Below are 22632 nucleotides of genomic sequence, written 5' to 3'. Positions count from 1 at the left end.
AACGTGGGTGCAGAATGATTACATGTCTTGGCAATGATGTAAGTAGTGAAGAATAGATAAAGGATAAACAGATGTTCTGGCCCTGGAAATTATATCCTATCATCATGCCTAATACTTTACTTCCAGAATGGAAAAAACATAGAATGCATATAATGTTAGCACTGTATAATACTTTCACCTAGTAGAAGCTTTTTGTTTGATTAAAGAACAAAGAAAAAAAATTCCTGAAGCCCAAAGGTTTTGCAACTTGTACAAAATCACAAAGAAAAACAATAGTACTACCTTCCTGAGAAATTAGTTATTCAGCCCCTCAGGTAAGTACCTGAACCATTTGGCAAACACATTGAACAATGTATGAGGGCAAGACTTGGGTTGGGGTAAAATAAATGTTATCACACTCTCACATAGCTGTACCTCGCTTGAGAGTTCTGTTCATTTTTTCATTCCTCCTTCATCAACTACATCAAAATGGTTATTATATTTGTTTAATTTTATTTCTAAAATATTTCTTGACTTCTCTGCCTCATTTTCAGCTCTTCTGTCATGACCTGAGAATAGGCCCACACCTCTTCTGCCTGGACTACAGCGTGAGCTCTCTAATGAAGCTCCCTTCTCTTGATAGTGAGGACCAAATAACTAACTACATGTTCAAAGAGCTTTTTTAAATGTTATAATACAAGATAATCTACTGTAAAACTATAATGAAAGAAGCCCAAGAAAAACATCAATTTTTTAACCTTAAATGAAAGAAGGAAAGATTCAACATTTATCTCTCAAACTTTTAAAACTGTGACTTTATTTGAGAAATTCTTGTAGTACTTTTTTAGTCACTATTTAACTACCTATAAGATACACACCCATATGTACATAAACACACACATATACACACTAGTAATTATTAGAGATCAAGCCAACACCAACCAAACAAAAAGAGTTTGAGTCATATAAATGCAGTCCTGTTATTAATTTGATCTGTTAAGGCTAAATTATCAGGATTTGATAGAGGTCCATCATGAAGAAGGCTTCAAATATATTCCATGACCTTTATTTTACAGTTCAGTACCATATATTTGAACTTGACTTTGGCTTTGGTAAAAGAAATGTCCATTTTCAGTGTTTTCCTACTTCGTAACAATAGTAAGACTTCTAGTCGTTTGTTTAACAGACAGAGAATTTGCCAGTAGTGGGGATAGGTGGGGTAAGGAACTTTCATGCAGTTGTCGTTTTTTTCCTCAATAACCCAATCTATCTACTCATGAGCAATCTTTTCCTGGCTTACTGTGTTTAAATGTACTAGCTCACACTAGTCATGTTTTACAAAAAGAAAGGGAGGGAGAAAAAAAAGTCAGCAAATTAGCCAGAAGCGGCTTGGTTAGTTTTCACTCCCAAAGCAGTTTAAAGATGATGAAAAGTCTGAGCAGAAAATGATATAAGCAAAGAAAAAAAATTCTTGATGTTGTCTGAATAAACAAAAGTATTTAACCTTGAAATGTTTTCCCTATTTTTTTCCTCTCATTTTTGCTGCAGTCCTATGTCAGAAAATGTTTCTGCTGGTAGAATGTTAGTTAAACATAAAAAGAACCAGGTTAGTTTTATGTCAAATTACAGAGTAAAATTTAATTTGTGATAAGGAAAAAGAAAGTTTGAATAAAATTTAACAGTAAAACTACAGTCTTCAGAAGGAAAATGTCCATAGCTTGTTTATTCCTTTACCCACTGCAGTTTTGGTGAAACTGATGCTTAACTATACCTCTAGGAAATAGCATCTGTCCCAGGGCAATCAGCACCCATCCTGTCCTCCTCCAGAATTGGGTCAGGAGTGAATATGTAATCCGAGTTCCCCTGCACCTATGGCCTGAAGTGTCCTAGTTGCTATCATTTGCCTTGCCTCAAATTATAACACGGGACAATCCTGCTCACTTGATACACCCTAATTTCTCTTATGTGGGCCAAAAGAATGCATAGCAAGAAGACTTGAAGTTCAGTTTACTTTTGAGAATATATCTAGAAATAATATTTTTACAAAAAATCAATATTTTTACAAAATGTTGTATATGTGGTAACATTATTCTCATAGCCAGTAGTCAATAAATGAACTCATACATGTTTATTGAGAACCTCATATCTATGGATAACAAAAGGATGAGGTGGGGGAAAGACTGTTGAACAATGTTAGGCCAGGTGAAATTTGGATCTGCATTTACTCAGGTAGGCTGGGAACTGTGTGTCCTACGTGGCTCAGGAAAGGAATGGCAAAAATGGGTGGTAAAATAATTCAGATTAGTAACAGGTATTGCAGGCCCTGTCCATGTATATAAGGTCAGTGAAAATGCATCAAAGTGATTGATGTAAGACATGGATATAACGAGCCACATGCTATGTGGAGAAAAAAGAAAGGGAAAAATATAGTCAACAATGGTAGGCATTTAGTGATTAAAGTACAGTAAAAAAGACAGGGAACAGGAATGTGTGCTTGGTAGATGGACAAGCTAGAGTAGGAGAAGAGGAGTGCTACCAAGTGGAGATTTTGAAGCTGGAGACTTGTCTTATTGGTGAAGTCAGGAATGGCACTATGGGTGACTGATAACAAAAATTAATAATAAGGAATCTGAGGAATCATAAACATGCATGTTAACAAAACCAAGGATTAATGGGCGCATAAAATGGAAAGTAAGATTAAGAATCTAACACTGATTATTGCCATACATACATGGAAATGAGTCTTCAAAGAAAATAAATCACTTCACTGCAAAGAAGGTGACATAAATAATTAAAATAGACATCTTGGACTAGAGGGTGGCTGGATCAGGATATAACCAAAAATTGCAATGAAAAATCAGAAGAGGGACATATTGCTCGACTCCTCAACTAAGAGTGGAGGAAAATAAGCAAAGCCTCTTGGAAATGGAGCATCACCTTCAGGAGAGTCAGGATACAAGGAAGACATAAAGATAGGGAAAAAGAAAGGAACATCAGGGCCTAAACAGGCTAAGGGAAAAGAAGCAAAAAATATGGATAAGAAACAGGGTTGTAATATAGAGTAGTAGGGTGGTTTTAAAAAAACTATTTTAAACATAAACATTTATTGAGCAAATCACAATGCTAAGCAATAGAGTAGGAGAGAAGCTGGAAGAATACTGCTGCTGATGATTAAAGGTAAGTTCAGGAGATGTGAACATAATTAAGTGTGTGTGCGTACAACTGATAAACATAATTGAATAATTTAAAGGGTCAATGACATTGGAAAAGTGGCACTATGTCATACAAAAAGAGAATTAAACTGTTACAGAATAGCTCCTTTTAAATACCAGCAAAATAGCTGGTAAGATTAAGGGAGCCCTTCTGGAGTCTGGTGCTGGGAGAGCAGGAAAAAAAAAAAAAAGGCTGCTCTTAAATGCCCTCTCAACAACTGTTAGCCAGGAAAACAGGAGAGATGGAACATAAAGGGTAGATAGCAGGGGAGATGGGGCATACACACGATGAAGTTCTCAATTTGCAAAGATGGGAGAGGAAAAGCAGAACGCTGTTCTCACGCAGCAAGGGAATTCTAGAGGGCTACATCTGGTCAACATGAGGGAAGAGCAGGTCTGGCTCATTAATGCTGGGATAACATGCAAATAAGCAGTCTTCTCCTACATAAATACACCCACACACAGGTTGCATTCAATCTGTCTGCTACTACTCTTAAGTGCTTGATAACAAAAGTAAAATGGAAAGAATAATACATCATATTTAGAAACGCAATATTAAAAATCCTCATGTATTTCTGAACATTGCCACAGGGCAATAGGACTCATAAAACATATTACATTATTTACCAAGCAGCCTGGCTATGAGTTGAATATGAATTATGGCATGATTTCCCTGAATAATTAATTTAGTGTTCAGAAACAGGAAACTTAGAAAACAACATGTCTTGTCCTTGGTTTCAGGAGGTGAGGTGCAGTAAGCAAATGTCAAAAGAGCCAAAGGAAAGGAAAAAGGAAAACCCAGACAAAGCAAGTGACTTCTTAAAAAAAAAGTAATAAAAAAAAATCAAAGCTTTTGCTTTTATAGTTTGTTTAACAACTAGCAACCTTATAGATAATAGAAAAATAATTACTTTTATCTAGCATAAAAGATTTTGGATAGGATCCATCTACACAATAAAATTGTGGCAATCCCAGGACCTCGCATAACTGTAGGCAAACAATAAAGACAAAAAGAGAACTAGACTGAATCAAAGCAAAGTGAGTGAAACAAAGATAAATTGAATTATGATCAGTGTACCCAAGTATGGGGCTCTAATCGAGTGGAGGAACTTGAAGAAATGAAGTTGAGAATCTGTAATGCTACCAGACTTCCTGTAGTCAAAGAGATAGTAAACAAAGAAGGTAGGAGAGGAGAAAAGAGCAAGGCAATCCAAGTTTTCAATAATAACTCTCTTTTTAACAAAAATAAACAGTAAAATTTTGGATATCATTATCATTCCATTGAGCATCATTGTAAGGATCTCCACTCTAACTGTTATTCTCTGGTGCTTTTTTTAAAAAGTAAAAATACATCCTTTTTTTTATCTGTTTGGATAGGCACAGTCCTATTACTAACTTTCAAATCCTAAACAAGAAATACAAATGCAAGCAAAGGCAAATGCAGCCACTTCTCAGGGACTGAGTTAACTAGCATCACATGGCATGAACTAACCTGCTCTAACTCCTGGACTCTGGCTTCCTCCTTGGCCTTGGCTTACCTCATAGCTACTGGACTTTTAACTTTAATAAGACAATGGCTTCTTAGCCCTGGTATTATTTCTTGGCTTCCACACATTCTGTTCATCTGTGGCCCTGACAGCTAATTTAGCTTCACTGTTGGTGAGTTTCTTGTTTGCTTTTGCTGCTGTCCAAATGATTCAAGGTGCTGAATGACACCATCTGTATGTTGCTAGGGGCTGAGAAGGGGGCAGTAGGAAACAAGAAGTCAGGAGACATTATTGGAACAGTACTGGGTGTAGACACAGCCAATTTAAGGGAAACTTTTTGTTTCCCTTTCTCATGTGGACAGAGCTCCAACATCTCCTCTTGGAGCTGAGTTTGATGTATGCTTTTTATGTTTTTTAAAAAACATGCCCAAGAATTCTTCAAATACAACTTCTGCTCTATGGATAAAGCAAAAGTATAAAAGTATACTACCTGACAAGACCACTTCAATAAGATCGCCTTCCTGGATATCACTGGCCGTTTTCACCAGCTGAAGGATGTTTTCAGAGGTAGGGTCATGACGAAAAAGCAGGATCTTATCATACATTCCATAGAAACCACATTCAGGGAACTGCAAATACAAATAGCACGAGAGTTTAAACGTCAAAATCCTTCCAAGTATTTTGTTTTAAATATTTCAGGACAGAAATAGAAGCTAATTAGAAAAGTTCAAAGTATCTAGATCATTAAATTTTTTTAAAAAAATGGGAGGGTTGATATTGGGAAGACTCCAAATCAGAAAGACATCACATAGATCATAGGGGCAGTGGTCAAGTGGTTTTCTAACTAGAGAGCAAGAAAACAAGAGAATATAAGATAAGATTAAAAGAATTTCTGGCAGTAAAGTGGTCAAGGTGGGAAGAGGTATGCACTTTCACATGATTTAGGGCAACCCAATAACAAAAATGGCAGTCGCTTTATTCCAATTCTATTACACATCATAATGACGATTTGTTTGCAAAAAACTGGGTCTGTCTGTTTTGGCATATTCAAAAATAAGAGATGACTCAATAAATATAAACATACTCTGTATGTGAGCAGTAGCTTTATCTAGGTCCTTTGATCAGGAGATCAGGGGAGGCAACCCAACTCTCCCTTCTGCTGCTGCCCCTACTACATTCCACTTGGTTTTCATGTAATTTGTCAATCCACAATCTCATGAGCAGTGTAAGAAAGGTCCATCTGCACCAGCATGGAGGGTTTTCATTAAAGCAAACAACCTACGCTAATTTGGTATGTGAAAAGAGCCCTTTTCTTGTAATGACTTTTTCACATAATTATTGAAGATGGCTATTTCTGCCATAAACTGACATTGGTAATGTAGTGGGAAAAGATGCAAACTCAGGGAAAGAGAAAATTATCTGTCTGCATCCTGGAACTGATGAGGGATCTGACACTTATGTCAATATAGGTGGACTTTAAGAAACTGCTTTTGGGAAGATATGTCCAGAATCTATTACCTTCTGAGATAAAAACAATACATTCTAAGTCTCTTTCTTTTTCTTAGTCATAAAATCAGGAGCTAAATTCACGTGAAACATTTTGTATGAACTAAAAATAAATATGAGAACATCTTATTGCTCTTAGGAGTCAGTGCTGATGGCCAGGCTTAAAACTATTTCTGCATGTCACTTAGTGAAGTTAACTTCCTTAAAAACACACACACACACAAAACAGCTGAAATAGTGTCACTGCTTCCACTGTGTTAATTAAAAGAAAAAAAAACTTAGTTCACTTTTTCTTGGAAATATCTCCAATAATACTAGTAAAGCACAAGGAAACAAAGAGAAAATTAAAATAACATTTTCTCTGCTTTAAAAAACAATGCATACCTCATGTACTATTTTAAAAATTAACTTTATTGAAGTATTACATGACATAAATTGGATATAAGTGGATAAATCTACAAGTTTTGACAAATATAAATACCCATACAATGAAAATCACAATGAAGCCACGGGATATTTTCATCAACCGAAAAAGTTGTATTGCAATCTATGCAACCCACTATCTTAATCTCAGGCACAGATCTACTTTCTGTCACCCTTGTTTGCCTTGTCTGCCATAGAATTCCAGGTAAATGAAATCATACAATATGTTATATGTACTCTTTTCTGGCTGGCTTGTTTTGCTCATTATAAAGTTTTTGAGATTCATTCATACATACTGCTTTTGAGTTCTGTCTTCTTTTATTACTTATTAGTATTTCATTAAATGGATCTAGCATAATTGTTCATCTGTTCACCCACAGATGGACATTGTTGTTGTTTTTTTTTCCAGTTTGCAGCTATTACAAATAAAAATGCAATGAACATTATGTACAAGTGTTTCAGTGGGGACATGTTCCCATTTCTTATGGGTAAATATCCAGAAGCAGCATTGTTGGGTCATACAATAAATGCATGTTTGAGTTATATGCCTCTCCTTAATAAATATAACACCACATTATATTTTTAAGTGTAGCTTTATCTTAAGCCTGCAATTCAGGTAGTGAGAGCCTTCCAATGTTTTTTCCTTTTCAAGATTGTTTTCGATCCAGGATCTCTGAATTTCCGTATACATTTTAGAAATGCTTTGTTGATTTCTATAAAAAGTTCTGAATGAGTGGCCAATAGAGTGGTCCATAAAGCCCACTCAATCGTGCATTTCTTTATAGATCATGCTTTTGCTAGTATATCTTTGCATAACCGAATATAATACAGATTTTCTCCTATATTTTATTCTACATATTGCATTGTTTAAATTTTTACATTTGAGACTCTGATCTACTTTGAGGTAAGTTTTGAATAGGGCAAAATATACGGATTGAGGTTCACTGTTGTGCAGACTTGGTATTTCTTCCTTAAATGTTTGGTAGAATTCTCTGCTGAAGCCATGTGAACCCGAATTTTCCCTTGCTGGAGGGCTTAAAACTTCATATTCAATATCTGTGTAGTATACTTTAGACCTCAATTTCCCCTTAAGTGACTTTTGGCAGTTTGTTTCTTTCCAGAAAGCCATCCATTTCATCCATGTTGTCAAATTTATTGGCATAAAGTTATTCATGATTCCCTTACTACCCTTTTAATAACTATACAGATTATAATGATGTCTCTTCATTAATTTCTTATATCATTTCTTTTTTTGTTTGGTCTGGCAACAAATTTGTCAATTTTTTCAATTTTTCTTGTAATGAACCAGCTTTTGTTACATGGATTTTCTCCATTATTTTTCTATACTTAGTTTCATGGGTTTCTTTTCTTATCTTTATTATTTCCTTTCTTTAATTTAACTTTAATTTGTTCTTTACTTCATAGATTCTTATAGTGGAAGCTTGTATTACTGATTTGAGACATTTGAGACTTTTCTAATATGACCATTCAATGCAATAAGTACTTCAGCAATATTTCACAAATTTTGATAAAGCTGTATCTTTATTTTTTTTACTCAAAATATTTTCTCTCATACCATATATAAAAATAAACTCAAAATGGATTAAATACTTAATATAAGATCTAAAACTGTAAAATTACTAGAAGAGGTGGAGACAACTCCATGACATTGTTCTGGGCAATGATTTTCTTTTAATATGACCCCAAAAGCACAAACAAAAAAAGCAAATATAGACAAATGTTGTAACATCAAACTAAAAAGCCTCTGCACAGCAAATGAAATGATCAACAGAGTGAAGAGACCACCTGTAGAATAACTCAATAGCAACAAAACAAATAATCCAATTAAAAAAATGGACAAAGGATCTGAATAGACATTTCTCAAAAGAAGATATACTAATGGCCAACAGGTATATGAAAAATTGCTCAATATCACCAATCAGAGAAATGCAAACTAAAAACCACAATGAGATATTATCTTACCCCTGTTAAAATGGCTACTATAAAAACAAAACCAACAGATAACAAGTATTGATGAAAATACGGAGAAAAGAGAACCCTGTACACTATGGGGAATGTAAATACGTACCGTCACTATAAAAACAGTATAAGAGGTTCTTCAAAAAACTAAAAATATAACTACCATATGATCCAGCAATCTGACTTCTGGGTATCCATAGGAATATCCAGAATTGAAATGAGGAACTCAAAGAGATAACTGCATTCCCATGTTCACTACAGCATTATTCACGATACCCAAGATATGGAATCAACCTGAGTGTCCATCAATGAATAAATACATACAGAAACTGTGGTGTATAGATACAGAATAGAATGCTACTCAACCTTAGAAAGAAATACTAACATTTGGGACAACATGATTTAACCTGGAGAATAATATATTAAGTGAAATAAGCCAAGGGCAGAAAAACAACTACCATATGTGGAACCTAGAAATGCTGAACGCATGAAAGCACAGAGTAGAAGAGTCATTACCAGGGGCTAAATGGTGGGTGAGAAATGGTCAGGGTGATGTTGGACAAAGGATTTAAAATTTAATTTAGGAGGAATAAATTCAAGAGATCTATTGTATAATGAGGTGACTATAGATAATAACACTATATTGTATTTTTGAAAGTCACTAAGAGTGTAGAAAAATTTAAGTGTACTCACCACAAAGAAAAGGTAAGTATGTGAGGTATGCATATGTTAACTACCTTGATGTATCCATTCCACAATGTACACATATTTGAAAATATGATTCTGTATATGGTAAATATACACAATTTTTGTCAACTAAAATCATTAATTAATTTTAAATATATATAGTCTAATTTCCCTTGTGAATTTCTCTTTAACCCATGGATTATTCAGAAGAATGTTGTGTAATTTCCAAATACTCAGAGATTTTTTTTCCAGATACTTTTATGTTCTTAATTCCTAGTTTAATTCTGTTAAGGTCCAAATCCTACTTTGCATAAATTTGACACTTTTGCATTTCCTAAGATGTTTTATGGCCCAAGAGGTCAAACTTGGTGAATATCCTATGTGCATTTGAAAATAATGTGTATTCTGCTGTTGTTGGGTGGCAAGTTCGATAAATGTCAATTAGATTAACTTTATTGATAGTGTTTTTCAGATTTTCTATTTGCTTAATTTTCTGTTCTATAAAATCTATATTTAAATATTGATGTCTTCACATATACTTGTGGATTTTTTTCTCTTTTTCCTTTCAATTCTATTATTTGCTTTAAGCATTCTGAAGCTCTGCTGGTAGGTGTATGAACAATGAAACCTGGTACATTTTCTTAAAGAATTTATCCATTATGTATGAAGAGAGACACAGTATTACGTGGTGTCTCTCTTTATATTTGGTATTATTTCTTGTCCTTCGTGACAATACAACCATTTTAAACTCCTTTAAATGCCATGCTTCCGTGGCATTATGTTGTCATTCTTTTAATCTCTGTGTCTTTATAAACTTGTTGTACACAACATAGATATGGCTCCCTCATCTTTTTGTGCAGTCTGACAATCTCTACCTTCTTCTTTCTGTTTTTTTTTGAGACCAAGTCTTGCTTTGTCGCCCAGGCTGGAGTACAATAGCACAATCTCAGTTTACAGAAACCTCAACTTCCCAGGATTAAGCAATTTTCCTGCCTCTGCCTCCCTAATAGCTGAGATTACAGGTGCACACTACCACACCTGGCTAATTTTTGTAGAGATGGGGTTTCGCCATAGTGGCCGGGCTGGTCTCAAACTCCTGACCTCAGGTGATCTGCCGACGTTGGCCTCCCTGGGAGGCCTATGGGATTATAGGTGTGAGCCATGGTGCCTAGTCAACAATCTTTACCTTTTAAGTTGTTTCTATCGTTTATATTTTAATGTATATGCAATTAAGGTTATTACCTTTCCTTTTTTGTTGTTTGTTACATCTGTTTTTTGTTCCCTTTTTTCCTTTTCTATATTATTTGATATTGAGAATTTGTTTGTACTTTACTTCTTTTTATCTTTGCTCCTGGTTTGTTACCCAGCTGTACTTCCTTGTATAATGATCTTATCCTATTTCACATACAACACAATGACCTTAAAACTGTATAGTTCCATTTCCCTTCTTTCTTCCTTTATGCTATTTTTCTATGTCTTTTAAATACACAAATGTTAGAAAAACTAAAATAGAATACTTTTTGCTTTAAACAATTATCTTTAAAATAAATTTTAAAATAAAACTTTATTTTACTATTTCTGCCACTCTTTATGGATTTGTGTAGATTCAAGTTTTCACATGGTATCATTGTCTTCCATCTGATGAATTTTCTTTAGTATAGCTTGATGGCAAAAATTTTTCTCAGATTTTCCCTCTGAAAGTTATGCCAGATGTAGGTAACAGGGGGATGGAGGCAGAAAACCACAAAACCACATTGCCATGTATGTACCTATGCAACAATCCTGCATGTTCTGCACATGTACTCTAGAACCTAAACCTAAAGTGAAATTTTATATATATATATATATATATTAAAAGTTCTTATCTCGTTTTTTTAGAAAGCTATTTTTGTTGTATATAGAGTCATAAGTTAAGGCTTTTAGTCCTTTAGAATGTAATTCCCTTGTCTCCTGCTTTGAATTATTTCTGATGAGAAGTATAGGTTATCTGATCTCCTGTTTGCAAGGTGTTTTTCTTCCCTAATTATTTTAGAGTTTCAATCTTCATCAACGACTTTAAGCTATTTGATAGTGATGTGCCTTAAAGTGATTTTTTTTGTTGTTAATCTTGGTTGAGGTTCACTGTGCTTTGATCTATAGATTTATAGATTTATAGACATTTAGAAAGTTTTTACCATCTTTTTTTTTTTTTTTTGAGACTGAGTTTCACTCTTGTTACCCAGGCTGGAGTGCAATGGCGCAATCTTGGCTCACCGCAACCTCTGCCTCCTCGGTTCAGGAAATCCTCCTGCCTCAGCCTCCTGAGTAGCCGGGATTACAGGCACATGCCACCATGCCCAGCTAATTTTTTGTATTTTTAGTAGAGACGGGGTTTCACCATGTTGACCAGGATGGTCTCGATCTCTTGACCTCGTGATCCACCTGCCTCGGCCTCCCAAAGTGCTGGGATTACAGGCGTGAGCCACCGTGCCTGGCTTTACCATCATTTTTGTCTTGTTGGGAGGTTCAGTTTGGATAATTTCTCTTGCTGTATCTATAGGTTCACTGACATTTTCTATTGCAATGTCGAAACCACCATTTAAGTATACGGTTCTCACGCTGCTATAAAGAAATACCTGAGGCTAGGTACTTTCTGAAGAAAAGAGGTTTAATTGACTCACAGTTCAGCATGGCTGGGGAGGCCTGAGGAAATTTACAATCATGGCAAAGGCAAAGGGGAAGCAAGGCACCTTCTTCACAAGGCAGCAGGAGAAGGAAAGAGCAAAGGGGGAAGAACCCTTATAAAATCATCAGATTTCCTAAGAACTCACTTCACTATCATCAGAACAGCATGGGGAAACTGCCCATGTGATTCAGTTACCTCCACCTGGTAATCCCCTTGACACATAGGGATTATGGGGATTATGGGAATTACAATTCGAGGTGAGACTTGGTTGGGGACACAAAGCCTAACCATATATACCCAGTAAATCTTGCATATAAACATTATATTTTTCAGTTCTAAAAGTTGTGTTTGGTTCTTTTATATGTGTTCCCTTTTTCTCCTTAGTATGTTCATGTTTTCATTTAAATCCTTGATTTATTTTTCTATCAAGTCTATCATCTTTATCATTTCTGGTCTGTTTAAATTAACTGTTTACATTCCGATTTTGAGTCATACTTTTCTGCTTTTTTTTTTTTTTGAGTCAGACTCTTGCTCTGTCACCCAGGCTAGAGTGCAATTCTCCTGCCTCAACCTCCCAAATAGCTAGAACTACAGGCGCCTCCCATGATGCCAGGCTAATTTTTGTATTTTTAGTAGAGATAGAGAAGACTTTTTGCCATACTGGCCAGGCTGGTCTCAAACTCTGGACCTTGTGATCTGCCCACCTTGGCCTTCCAAAGTGCTGGGATTACAGGCATGAGCCACCGCATGTGGCCTCCTGCTTTTTTATATGTGTACTTTCTAAGTTAGATGCCTGATATTATAAATTAATATGAGCAGTTGGACTTTGTTGTCTTCTCTTAATGGATATTGGTATTTGTCTTGGCAAAACATTAATTGAAGATCAATTTTATCCTTTCAACACCTATTTTTAAGCTTTGTTAGGACAGCTCTATAACAATCCCTTGTTCTAGGGATTAGCTTATTCCTAGTACTAATGACTCTTTGAACATTTCCAAATATTCTCCAAAGTGTTTACTGAATGTTCTCCTATCTTGATAGAAACTCAAATGTCTCTCAGCCCTATGAGAGCCCTAGGAAGTGATCATTTCACAGCTTACCAACAGCTGCTCTTTATCCTGCCTTATAGAGTTCCACCCTGTACATACACAACTGTATTCAATCAAATACTAAACTAGATCCTTACACAGATTTCTGGAGCTCTTCCTTTGTATAAGTCCAACCTTTTCATTATGACTCCTCCAAAATCCTGTTGGCTTGGTCTCCTGAGCTCTTACCTCTGTCTTCTTTAAGCAGCCAGACAATTAGGCTCTGCTTGGGTTCTCACTTTCTACACTAACACTCTGGATCCTGCCACTAGGCAGGAAGCTCAGGTGTTTGTAGTACTTACCTTGTTTGTTTACCTTTTCTGAGGGATCACATTACTGTACTGTATGTTGGCCAATGTCTAAAACCATATTTTATAAATTTTGTATTGTTTCCCTATTTGTTTAGAGCAAGAGGACGTGTCTCAAACCAGTTATTCCCCATGCACTTTCAAAATAGAGAATTGTAATATTGTGTACTCAACACTTTGACAATTAATTCTATGTAAACTTCATTTTGCAAGAAAAGTGAAAGAAAAAGGCAATCTCCATAATTGGTAAGAGTGCATTTTTAGAATTAGCAATAAAATGAAATAAAAATACGAAATGTATGAATTATATAACTCTCAGACTCCAGTTTGAGCTACACTGGGTGGAACTTTAACAGTTAAAAAGGTGGTCCCTGATTAGAAAACAAATATTTATTAAAATGCAGGACTTTAATTAAGACACAGGTCCTTTTTCCATATCCTTTCCCAACCTTTGGGTAGCTAATTCTGATTTAAAAGAGTAGAATAAAAAATTCAAGGGATTCAGTGTTTGGGCTAGGGTAAGAAAATAACAGCTGGAGAGAAAGATGAAACATCAAACCATTTCTCTGAAAAATAGCTCAACTTTTTAGCAACTTCTAACTCATGTGTTGTCAATTTGCTTCTGTGATTCAAGAGTCAGGTGGGAAAAATGAAGAGGCTCAGGAGACAAGGGTTCTACCAGCTCAACACCATTCCAGTGCAGTCTGGTCTCATTCACATGCCTCTTGCTTTCTTCAAGGACCTCTCTATATTCCATTTCTCTGTTTCTGTACTGCTGACATTTGAACCTCACATTCTGCGTTATACCTTTTTGTAAAATGACAGTTACAATGTAATAAATAATTTGGTGTTCAAGTCAGGCTTAAGTGCCTCACATCCTAATTATTACTATGTTTCTTTCTAAGGGTGGCTGAGAAGACATTTAAAAAATTAGGTAGAATAATACCAAAATATGGTGCACATATTAAAGCTATCTTTTAAACATTCTATTTTTCAAAGAAGACAGTGTTATAAGTGATAATAAATGTAATCTGTGCAATATCAGAATGACTAAATCCATCCTGAATAAATATAAATAAATGAATGAATAAATCCTCTCTCCTATATCCAACTTACTGGTTCACAGACATGGCTCTTTTCCCTCCAAGCCATTCAGAAACAGGTTGTAGAAGGCTATGAAGTAGGTCACACATATGAACACGGAGGCCTAGCTTCTGAGGACAGTTGTCACGGTAGCAGAAGCTGAAGGTTTACATTTTTAAAAATTGTTCCTTTTATTATTAAATAAAAATACGCATATTGGTCTTTAACTGTTAAGAGAAAAATCTTAACAACACATCTTCCTAAACAAACTATATGCAATAAAACTTACCAAAATCTTACTTTAAAATGATGTCCGGAAGGCGAAAAGTATACTGAAAACAATGCCTGACAACTGAAAAGAGAACAAATTGGGAGAACACACTCAGAACAGCATGCCCTAATTTGGTCATAATCATCTATTTTTACGTGAAGGTGTGTGAGCTTTGAAATCTGAAAACCCTCATTAAACTAAACAGGCTTTCAGAAAGGTTCAGAGGCTTGTAAACTCAGCTGGAGCTTATTACAAGATCAGTTGTGTGTTTCTCAGAGGCTTTGTGGTTGTGAGTGCAAACATCTGAGATAAGTGATTTCAAGCTCTCTCCAAGCTTGAATCTAACAAAACTGGCCACTGTGAAAATATGGCCAACAATCCAGGCACTAGTCCTAAGCTTGTTAATTCCACCCTCTGCTGGAAACCTTTATGCTGTTGTGTGTATCATTTGGCATTTCTGACCACAGAGCTCAATTTACTGTTACATTTCACTATAAATTCATGGTTGGCCAGACAATGTGCTCCAGAGTAGAATAAATACATGTTTTAATGAGTAGCTGAAATGTGACCTGGCCAACGGGAAATCTAAGGAACAAAGGGTGCTTTTCCATAGTCAGGCCAATCACAAAAGGCAAGCAATACTAGGAACAAATTAATCCATGACTCAGTCAAGTGGAAAAAAGAGAAAGAGAGACTATGGCCCAATTAGGAAATGAAAATACTCTGGCAGTTTACTTTTGCTAAAAGGTGAGGATTCAATAAAAGTCCTGAAATTAAATTATTCTGATCAATAATGGAATATATCAGGCAGTTGGATACTGCAGTCTTCTTATTAAATATGATTCTCAAGTCGTTTTCCAGGAACTCTTCCTTTCCACAATAATTAGTGACATGACTGTTTGCTCTTAATGACCAAAGAAATTTAAAAGGTACTTTCACTTTCTAATAGGGCTGAAACCCTCCTGAAGTGTTGTCCCAGGAGTAGATGGACAATAAGGACACATTGTGTGATCAACTGTTTTAACAAGAGTGCTTAAAAATTGTGTGAAAAATGTCTCTTAACTCTCTTGGTGGAGTGGTTCTAGCATTCAGCTGTAAGGGACAGTCCAGAGTTGTTTTGAAAGTGGTAGATCCCGAGGTCTACTGGATCATTTGAAAGACCCAAGACAGTAATCACAAACTTGTATTATTAACTTCTGTCCAGGAAATAAAACCATCCCCTTTTTAACCACCTTTACAATTTAAAAAAAAATCATCTAATACCAGACTATGAAGATTTAAGTATATCAACGAAAAAACAACAAATACTTATTGAACTGTGTGATTATCACATACACAGCACTACAGCTGTAACAACAAAAATATATGGGATGGTTTAAGCCCACCAATAGCATTAACACTAGAGTTCCACTTAGAAACCATGTTATAAAGTATAAATGAAAGGAGGAAAAGAGAGTGTGAATAATCTATTATTATTTGGAGACATTTATGAAGTTTCTTCAAGTTTAGGTACAGGATTTTATTTAGTGATTTTCCACACTGTGACCACATAGCTCTATATCTAGTTTCTGAATGTAATCTTAAGAAACAGAAACTAGAAAAATAAAAGGCTTTCCTTTTCCTTCCCTTTCTTCCATCTTTCTGCCTCCCTTCTCCACCTATGCCAATTCCTTACCACCACCACCACCACCTCCTGCCAAAGTAGGTAGAAAATGAATGGTGTTCTACCATACAATAACTAAAAGTCACAATAGAAGACAGGGCTTTGCTATCTCTCCTAGCGACAACTTAACACTTTAGATTCTCGGTTGAATTACAGAGGTCTCTGTCCAGAAAATCTGATTTGTGAAGATAAATCTGTAATACCTATTACCTTATTTCATAAAATATTCTTTAAAATATTTTAACTTTTTAAAATTTTTTGAACCCATTTTACTTTGCTATTTTGTGGGCCACAGGCATGCTGTTCAAATGCAGATAACTCAGAAAATCTCACACCTTGCCATGCCCATTCTGTAGTTCTTTGTTTTGCACCAGCAACTGCAATCATGTAAACTTCTGTTCCGCAAGTCCAATACTTCTTTCTTTCTTTCTTTTTTTTTTTTTTTTTTTTGAGACAAGGCCTCTGTTGCCCAGGCTCGAATGTAATGGCGCAATCTCAGCTCACTACAACCTCCAACTCCCAGGTTGAAGTGATTCTTCTCCCTCAGTCTCTGGAGTAGCTGAGATTACAGGTGTGCTCCACCATACCTTGCTAATTTTGGTATTTTTAGCAGAGACATGGTTTCACCATGTTAGCCAGGCTGATTTCAAACTCCTTGCTTCAAGTGATCCCACAGCCTTGGCCTGCCAAAGTGCTGGGAGTACAGGCATGAGCCACCACGCTGAGCTCCAATTCTTCTTTTGAAAAGGAATGCCTAACACCAGATGTCTATCAACTTCAGAAACCTTCAAGTCCAAATTTAGAAACACTAAAGTCACTCTAGTTCGTCTTCCTCTCTTCACTGTATTGACAAAATAACTTCCTTTTCTCATTCCAGACAGGACTTTACTCCACTCTGTTTTCATAAAGGCAGAGCTAGAATCTGACCCATAGACTATCTTCTGCTTACATTTCTTTTTTAACCACTCTTCTTTCTATTAAGTTCAAAATCTGATTATTTAAAAAACTATTTTCATTCACAATTTTAAATTTGGACCTTAACTTTAACAACCCTCTATTTCCATTACAGAAAAAATAAAATAAAATAAAATAAATGGGAAAAGATATATAAGACAAAAAGAAATGTGTCTCATTAAATAAAGGTCTGCTTGGAATCTTTCGAAATTAAAGTTTTGACTGAATGTGAAATGGCAGATTTTGGCTACCAGATTCTAAAGTTTGTTGTACTACAAGATATAGAAATACGCTTATAACTTGAACTCGCTTAACCTTTTGGGAATAAAGCCAGACTATAAATCCTTCTTCCTTGGGCATACAAATATGTTGATGTTTTGTATCAAGTATTGCTAAAGAAGTCTAATAAATTATAGGTTTCTCTTTAAGGCAACAGATACCAGAAGTGACTCAGTGAGATACTTAATAATTGGCAAAAAAATTCTTTTATTTTAATTTGAATAACATGTCATCTATTAAAAAGATAAAAGCAATCAAATGACTCAATAAATCATTAACTCTAATGCAGCAACTTTTGTGTAAGGACTTCCTGGAGGTAGTTTAAATCATAATTTTGTTGTATATAACTTTTAAGTTTTAAAATAAATGTTCTTATCAAGCAATTACAAGAGGTAATAATTAATGAGAGCCTCACTACTGTTGTGTAAAAACATATTATCATGCATTATACCCTGACAGATTACTAGTTAGTGATAGCTATTAGAAGTCTTAGTAGACACTTTGAAATTATTCACACAACAATAATTAGGCGTGTGGATGTGAAGCTTGGAAATGAAAAAAATGTACTTCACACTTCACAATCTTTGTCTCATTCTGAATAAAACTGTCACTATAGCATAATGAAGATTTTTTAAATTTCAAAAAGGCTCAATGTTTGTTAACAAATTAAAAATAATAGATGCATGTACTGAACAAAATGAAGGTTATGACAGCAACTAAAAAAGTTTAACCAAAAGTTAATAATCATTAGCTTTAGAGAAGAAAACTCATTTTAGAGATGAGTAAGTTGATGTCCAGAACATATAAAGGAATGTATTCAAGGTGGCAGTATTAGGTACTGCCAGAATAATAGCTAAGAGCTAGTCTCTTGAATCTTAGTCTTTGATCTTTCCTCTCAATTCTGCCTCTCTTAGAAAGGAAATACAAAAAGAATGGCCAAATGTCCAGCAAACAGTGATTCAGAACTGAAATCACTGAGCACTTTTCTTTGCCAGAAAGCCCTGGACATAGCCTTTTGGATTTTGAATAAAACCAAAGTAAATGATTTATTGAGCTTTGTAGCAGCTGTTCCTGGCTATCTTCAGTTCTACTATTCAACCCAGCAATCCCATTACTGGGTATATGCCCAGAGAACTATGAATCATTCAACTATAAAGGCATATGCACATGAATGTTCATTGCAGCACTATTCACCATAGCAAAGACAAGGAAGCAACCTAAATGCCGATCTACGACAGATTGGATTTTAAAAACATGTGGTACATATACACCACAGAATATGATGCAGTCATAAAAAAGAACAAGTTCATGTCTTTTGCAGGACGGAGCTGCATGCCATTATTCTTAGCAAACTAACAGAAACAGAAAATCAAATACCACATCTTCTCACTTATAAACAGGAGGTAAATGATGAGAACTTAAGGACATAAAGAAAGGAACAACAGACACTGGGGCCTAATTGAGGGTGGAGGGTAGGAGGAAGTAGAGGAACAGAAAAAAAGTTCTTAGTACCTGGGTAAAATTGTCTATACAAAAAACCTTCATAATACGAGTCTGCATATATAACAAATCTGCACATTTTAATTTTTAAAATAAAAATTAAAAAATAAAGCTCACTGTGACTATTATCATAATGTTTATATAAACTTGCCTTTCAATCGTATTTCTATATTTTACACGTTTATGTATACATATATGACATGTCATATGTATACTTGCATACATACTTATACTTGTTTGTATGTTTATGACTTCACTGACTGTCTTCCAGGACCACTGCAGAGACTGAATGAATAAACATATGCAAAGTAATTACAATCGGGCCACAGCCATAGTAAATGCTTCATAAATGTTTCTTGTTATTGTAAGTAGCCATGACCTTGAGAAGTTCTTCTAGGCCATTCTGTTCTGGTTAAAAAAACTTCAGATAAGGAATGACACAGTCACATACATCAGGCACACTCAGTGGTCTGTTATTTTTGTTTGGCTTCTATAGCTTCAGTACCACTCACATGATTTCTAATTGGCTCTACCTAAATCCCCAAAACTAAAAAGGCTAAAAACTATGATTTTCTTAACTTCCATTTTGTTAATTTTACTAATATATATATTCATTATATCTATATATCTTGTTTTTCATCAAAATTAACCTATATTCAGTGACAAATTAATTTTTTTAAAAAACCCTTTCTTTTATTAATATTATGACATTTTTGCATTAATCCATGTACTGTGCTAGAATCAAACAAGGGCCATAGATTTGGATGCTGGCATTGATTCAGCAGAATTCCATTGTTCTGACTGTGCTGCAAATGATCCCTTGGTTCCAAGGACAAAAATGTCATTTCCCGAAGCCAAATCTCCAAGGAGCTGGTGTATTTCTTTCTTTTTTGTACTGATAAGAGGGCAGAGCAACTGATTTAAAGGATCGAAATGAAAACAATTTCTCTCATTTACTTTGATGTTCTTTGAGACAGGGAAGAATTTTTTTCTCCTCTTGTAAGATCTATATGGCTTCTGGGAAAAAATTGCTGTAGTATGTAGGAGAGGAAGAAAGAACTAAAGACAATAAAACCATCTGCCACCCCAACATAAGTGACATTTATTATTTTGGTCTTTCCATTGACTCCCAATGGCCAGATGTCCTCAGCTGAACTAATGGCCAATAGCAGATTTTGGACCTGCCTACAGAGACCTTTCTATGCTTATATTAATTATATTAAAAAGGATATCTGCAAAGGTTCCATGAATATCTTTGATGTTTGGGAACTAGATTCAGGATAGTAGGTCATAGAGAAATGTATTATACTTTCAGCAAATCTGACTAATGGTCTGTTGCTGTCTCTCTTAAAGGCAGATATAATTTACAAAGACTAAATCTAAAGAGCAGTGAAAAAGATCAAGTTATACTTTACACCATGAAAGGCTGAAATAAAGAATGAGATATTGAGAAAAAAAATCTATAGATGTTCATGTTCTTTGTTTCAGGAATACAGTAAAAAACAAATATCAAGGTAAAATATCATACCATGACTATGCATAAAATAGTGAATTCCTTTCATTTTTCATGCATATAATCAATAAATATATATCTATGCTAATATACAATAACTTCAATTTTGTTAGAGAAACAATGGCAGCTTACCTATGAGAACTATATTATGACCCTGTGACATAAGTTATTCCAATACAAGTCTGTATCTTCATTTTATTTGGTAACTGAGAACACAGTAATAAGCAATACAGACAAAGAGTCCTTACCCTCATGAAGGTCTGAGATATGCTTTGTTTCCCTGCCTAAAATTCTTGAGTTTCATAAGATTGCCACAGTTAATCCCCAAAAAGCTAATATCTTGACTTTCTTCAATTTACTCCCTTTATATTTCTGTAATCTAATTTCCTTATAATCACAAGAGTGTAAAAGAGTGAGAGTGAGAAATTTTTTAAGCAAGACATTTTGAGAGAAGTTTCTTTGCCTTTAAAAAAGGGCAGAACAAATTGTCTCTGTTTGCAGATGACATGATTGTATATTTAGAAAACCCCATCATCTCAGGCCAAAATCTCCTTAAGCTGACAAGCAACTTCAGCAAAGTCTCAGGATACAAAATCAATGTGCAAAAATCACAAGCATTCCTACACATCAATAATAGAGAGCCAAATCATGAGTGAACTCTCATTCACAATTGCTACAAAGAGAATAAAATACCTAGGAATACAACTTACAAGGGATGTGTTCTCCTCTTCAAGGAGAACTACAAACCATTGCTCAAGGAAATAAGAGAGAACACAAACAAATGGAAAAACATCTCAAGCTCATGGAAAGGAAGAATTAATATCATGAAAATGACCATACTGCCCAAATCAATTTATAGATTCAATACTATCTCCATCAAGCTACCACTGCCTTTCTTCACAGAATTAGAAAAAACTACCTTAAATTTCATATAAAATCAAAAAAGAGCACAGGAACAGAAAATCAAACACTGCATGTTCTCATTCATAAGTGGGAGTTGAACAATGAGAATACATGGACACAGGGAGGGGAACATCATACACTGGGGCCTGTCAGGGCATGGGGGCTAGGGGAGGGATAGCATTAGGAGAAATACCTAATGTGGATGACGGGTTGATGGATGCAGCAAACCACCATGGCACGTGTGTACCTATATAACAAACCTGCACATCCTGTACACATACCCCAGAACTTAAAAAAAATCATAAATAAATACATACATACATACATAAAATCTCCACACAAGCTCTTTGGAGGCAGGGATCTCATCTTGTATCACTTAAGTACCCTGTCAGCACTATGTCCAAAATCAGCAATAAATGAATGTTTTCAGGAAAAAAATTTAAAACATAATAAAATAAAATAGGGCAGGACAAACACCTCTTGAGAGAAATCTAGTTTACAACTGAGATCCCTAAGAAATCTAGGCTTGTGAATAGGCCAGCAACTGGAAGTTCTCAAAAATCTTTATTGTATTCTAGAAAAAACTGGGAGTGTAGAAGAGGGCTGCATGAGTGTATCATTTCATCTAGATTGAGTCACGGTACGAATTTCCATGCCTTTTCACTGGAAGAGAAAGAAAGGATGTATATAAAAATTAAAATTGAAACATTTGAATTAAACATGGTATTTTATATATAAGGAGAGAGAGAGGGAGAGAGAGAGAGAGAGAGAGAGAAAGCTAGTTTGAACACAGAGAACCAAGAAGATGAGAACCAAAAAAAAATGTGATGTCTCACTCTAAATTCATAGAACATAAAATTCATTAGTGGAGACAAGAACATGTTAGGAAATAGAACATCTTGTCTCACAAAATTTCAAACACAACAATCAAAATTCAGATTGCAGACAAAACATTCAAGATATATTGCACTTCAAATTCCACCCCATTTATAGAAATACTCCTCACAAGAAGGATCTGAGTTCCCTGCACGCACGCTCCCTTGAATAGACTCCAGGCAGGCTGTCTGCCCAACCTCTACTCTCAAACCTCTCTCTCTTTAAACTGCCAATCAATGCCCTTCACATTGCCAG

General features: G+C 35.2%; 1 protein-coding gene across 9 annotated transcripts in view; it reads right to left on the bottom strand.

Moving 5' to 3' along the window:
• Positions 1-22632, bottom strand: part of PRKD1 (protein kinase D1) — a 352406-nt gene that overhangs the window by 153624 nt on the left and 176150 nt on the right. For 8 of the 9 annotated variants that reach the window (XR_010342022.1, XR_010342023.1, XM_064374710.1 and 5 more), the window contains one exon: positions 5169-5307. Coding sequence is in view for 7 of the 9 variants with exons in the window: in XM_021674897.2 (XP_021530572.2) it covers positions 5169-5307 (139 nt within the window). In the remaining 2 variants the exon portion in view is untranslated. Of the gene's footprint in view, positions 1-5168; positions 5308-14707; positions 14725-22632 lie in introns of those variants that run through there. The other variant, XM_064374711.1, reaches the window with a different exon arrangement.

The sequence above is a fragment of the Aotus nancymaae genome, unplaced genomic scaffold (assembly GCF_030222135.1).
Source record: "Aotus nancymaae isolate 86718 unplaced genomic scaffold, 86718_ANA_hifiasm-v0.15.2.pri h1tg000011l, whole genome shotgun sequence".
NCBI classification, from domain to species: domain Eukaryota; kingdom Metazoa; phylum Chordata; class Mammalia; order Primates; family Aotidae; genus Aotus; species Aotus nancymaae.
The sequence above is the reverse complement of the archived record's forward strand: the minus strand, read 5'-3'. Positions and strand labels throughout refer to the sequence as shown.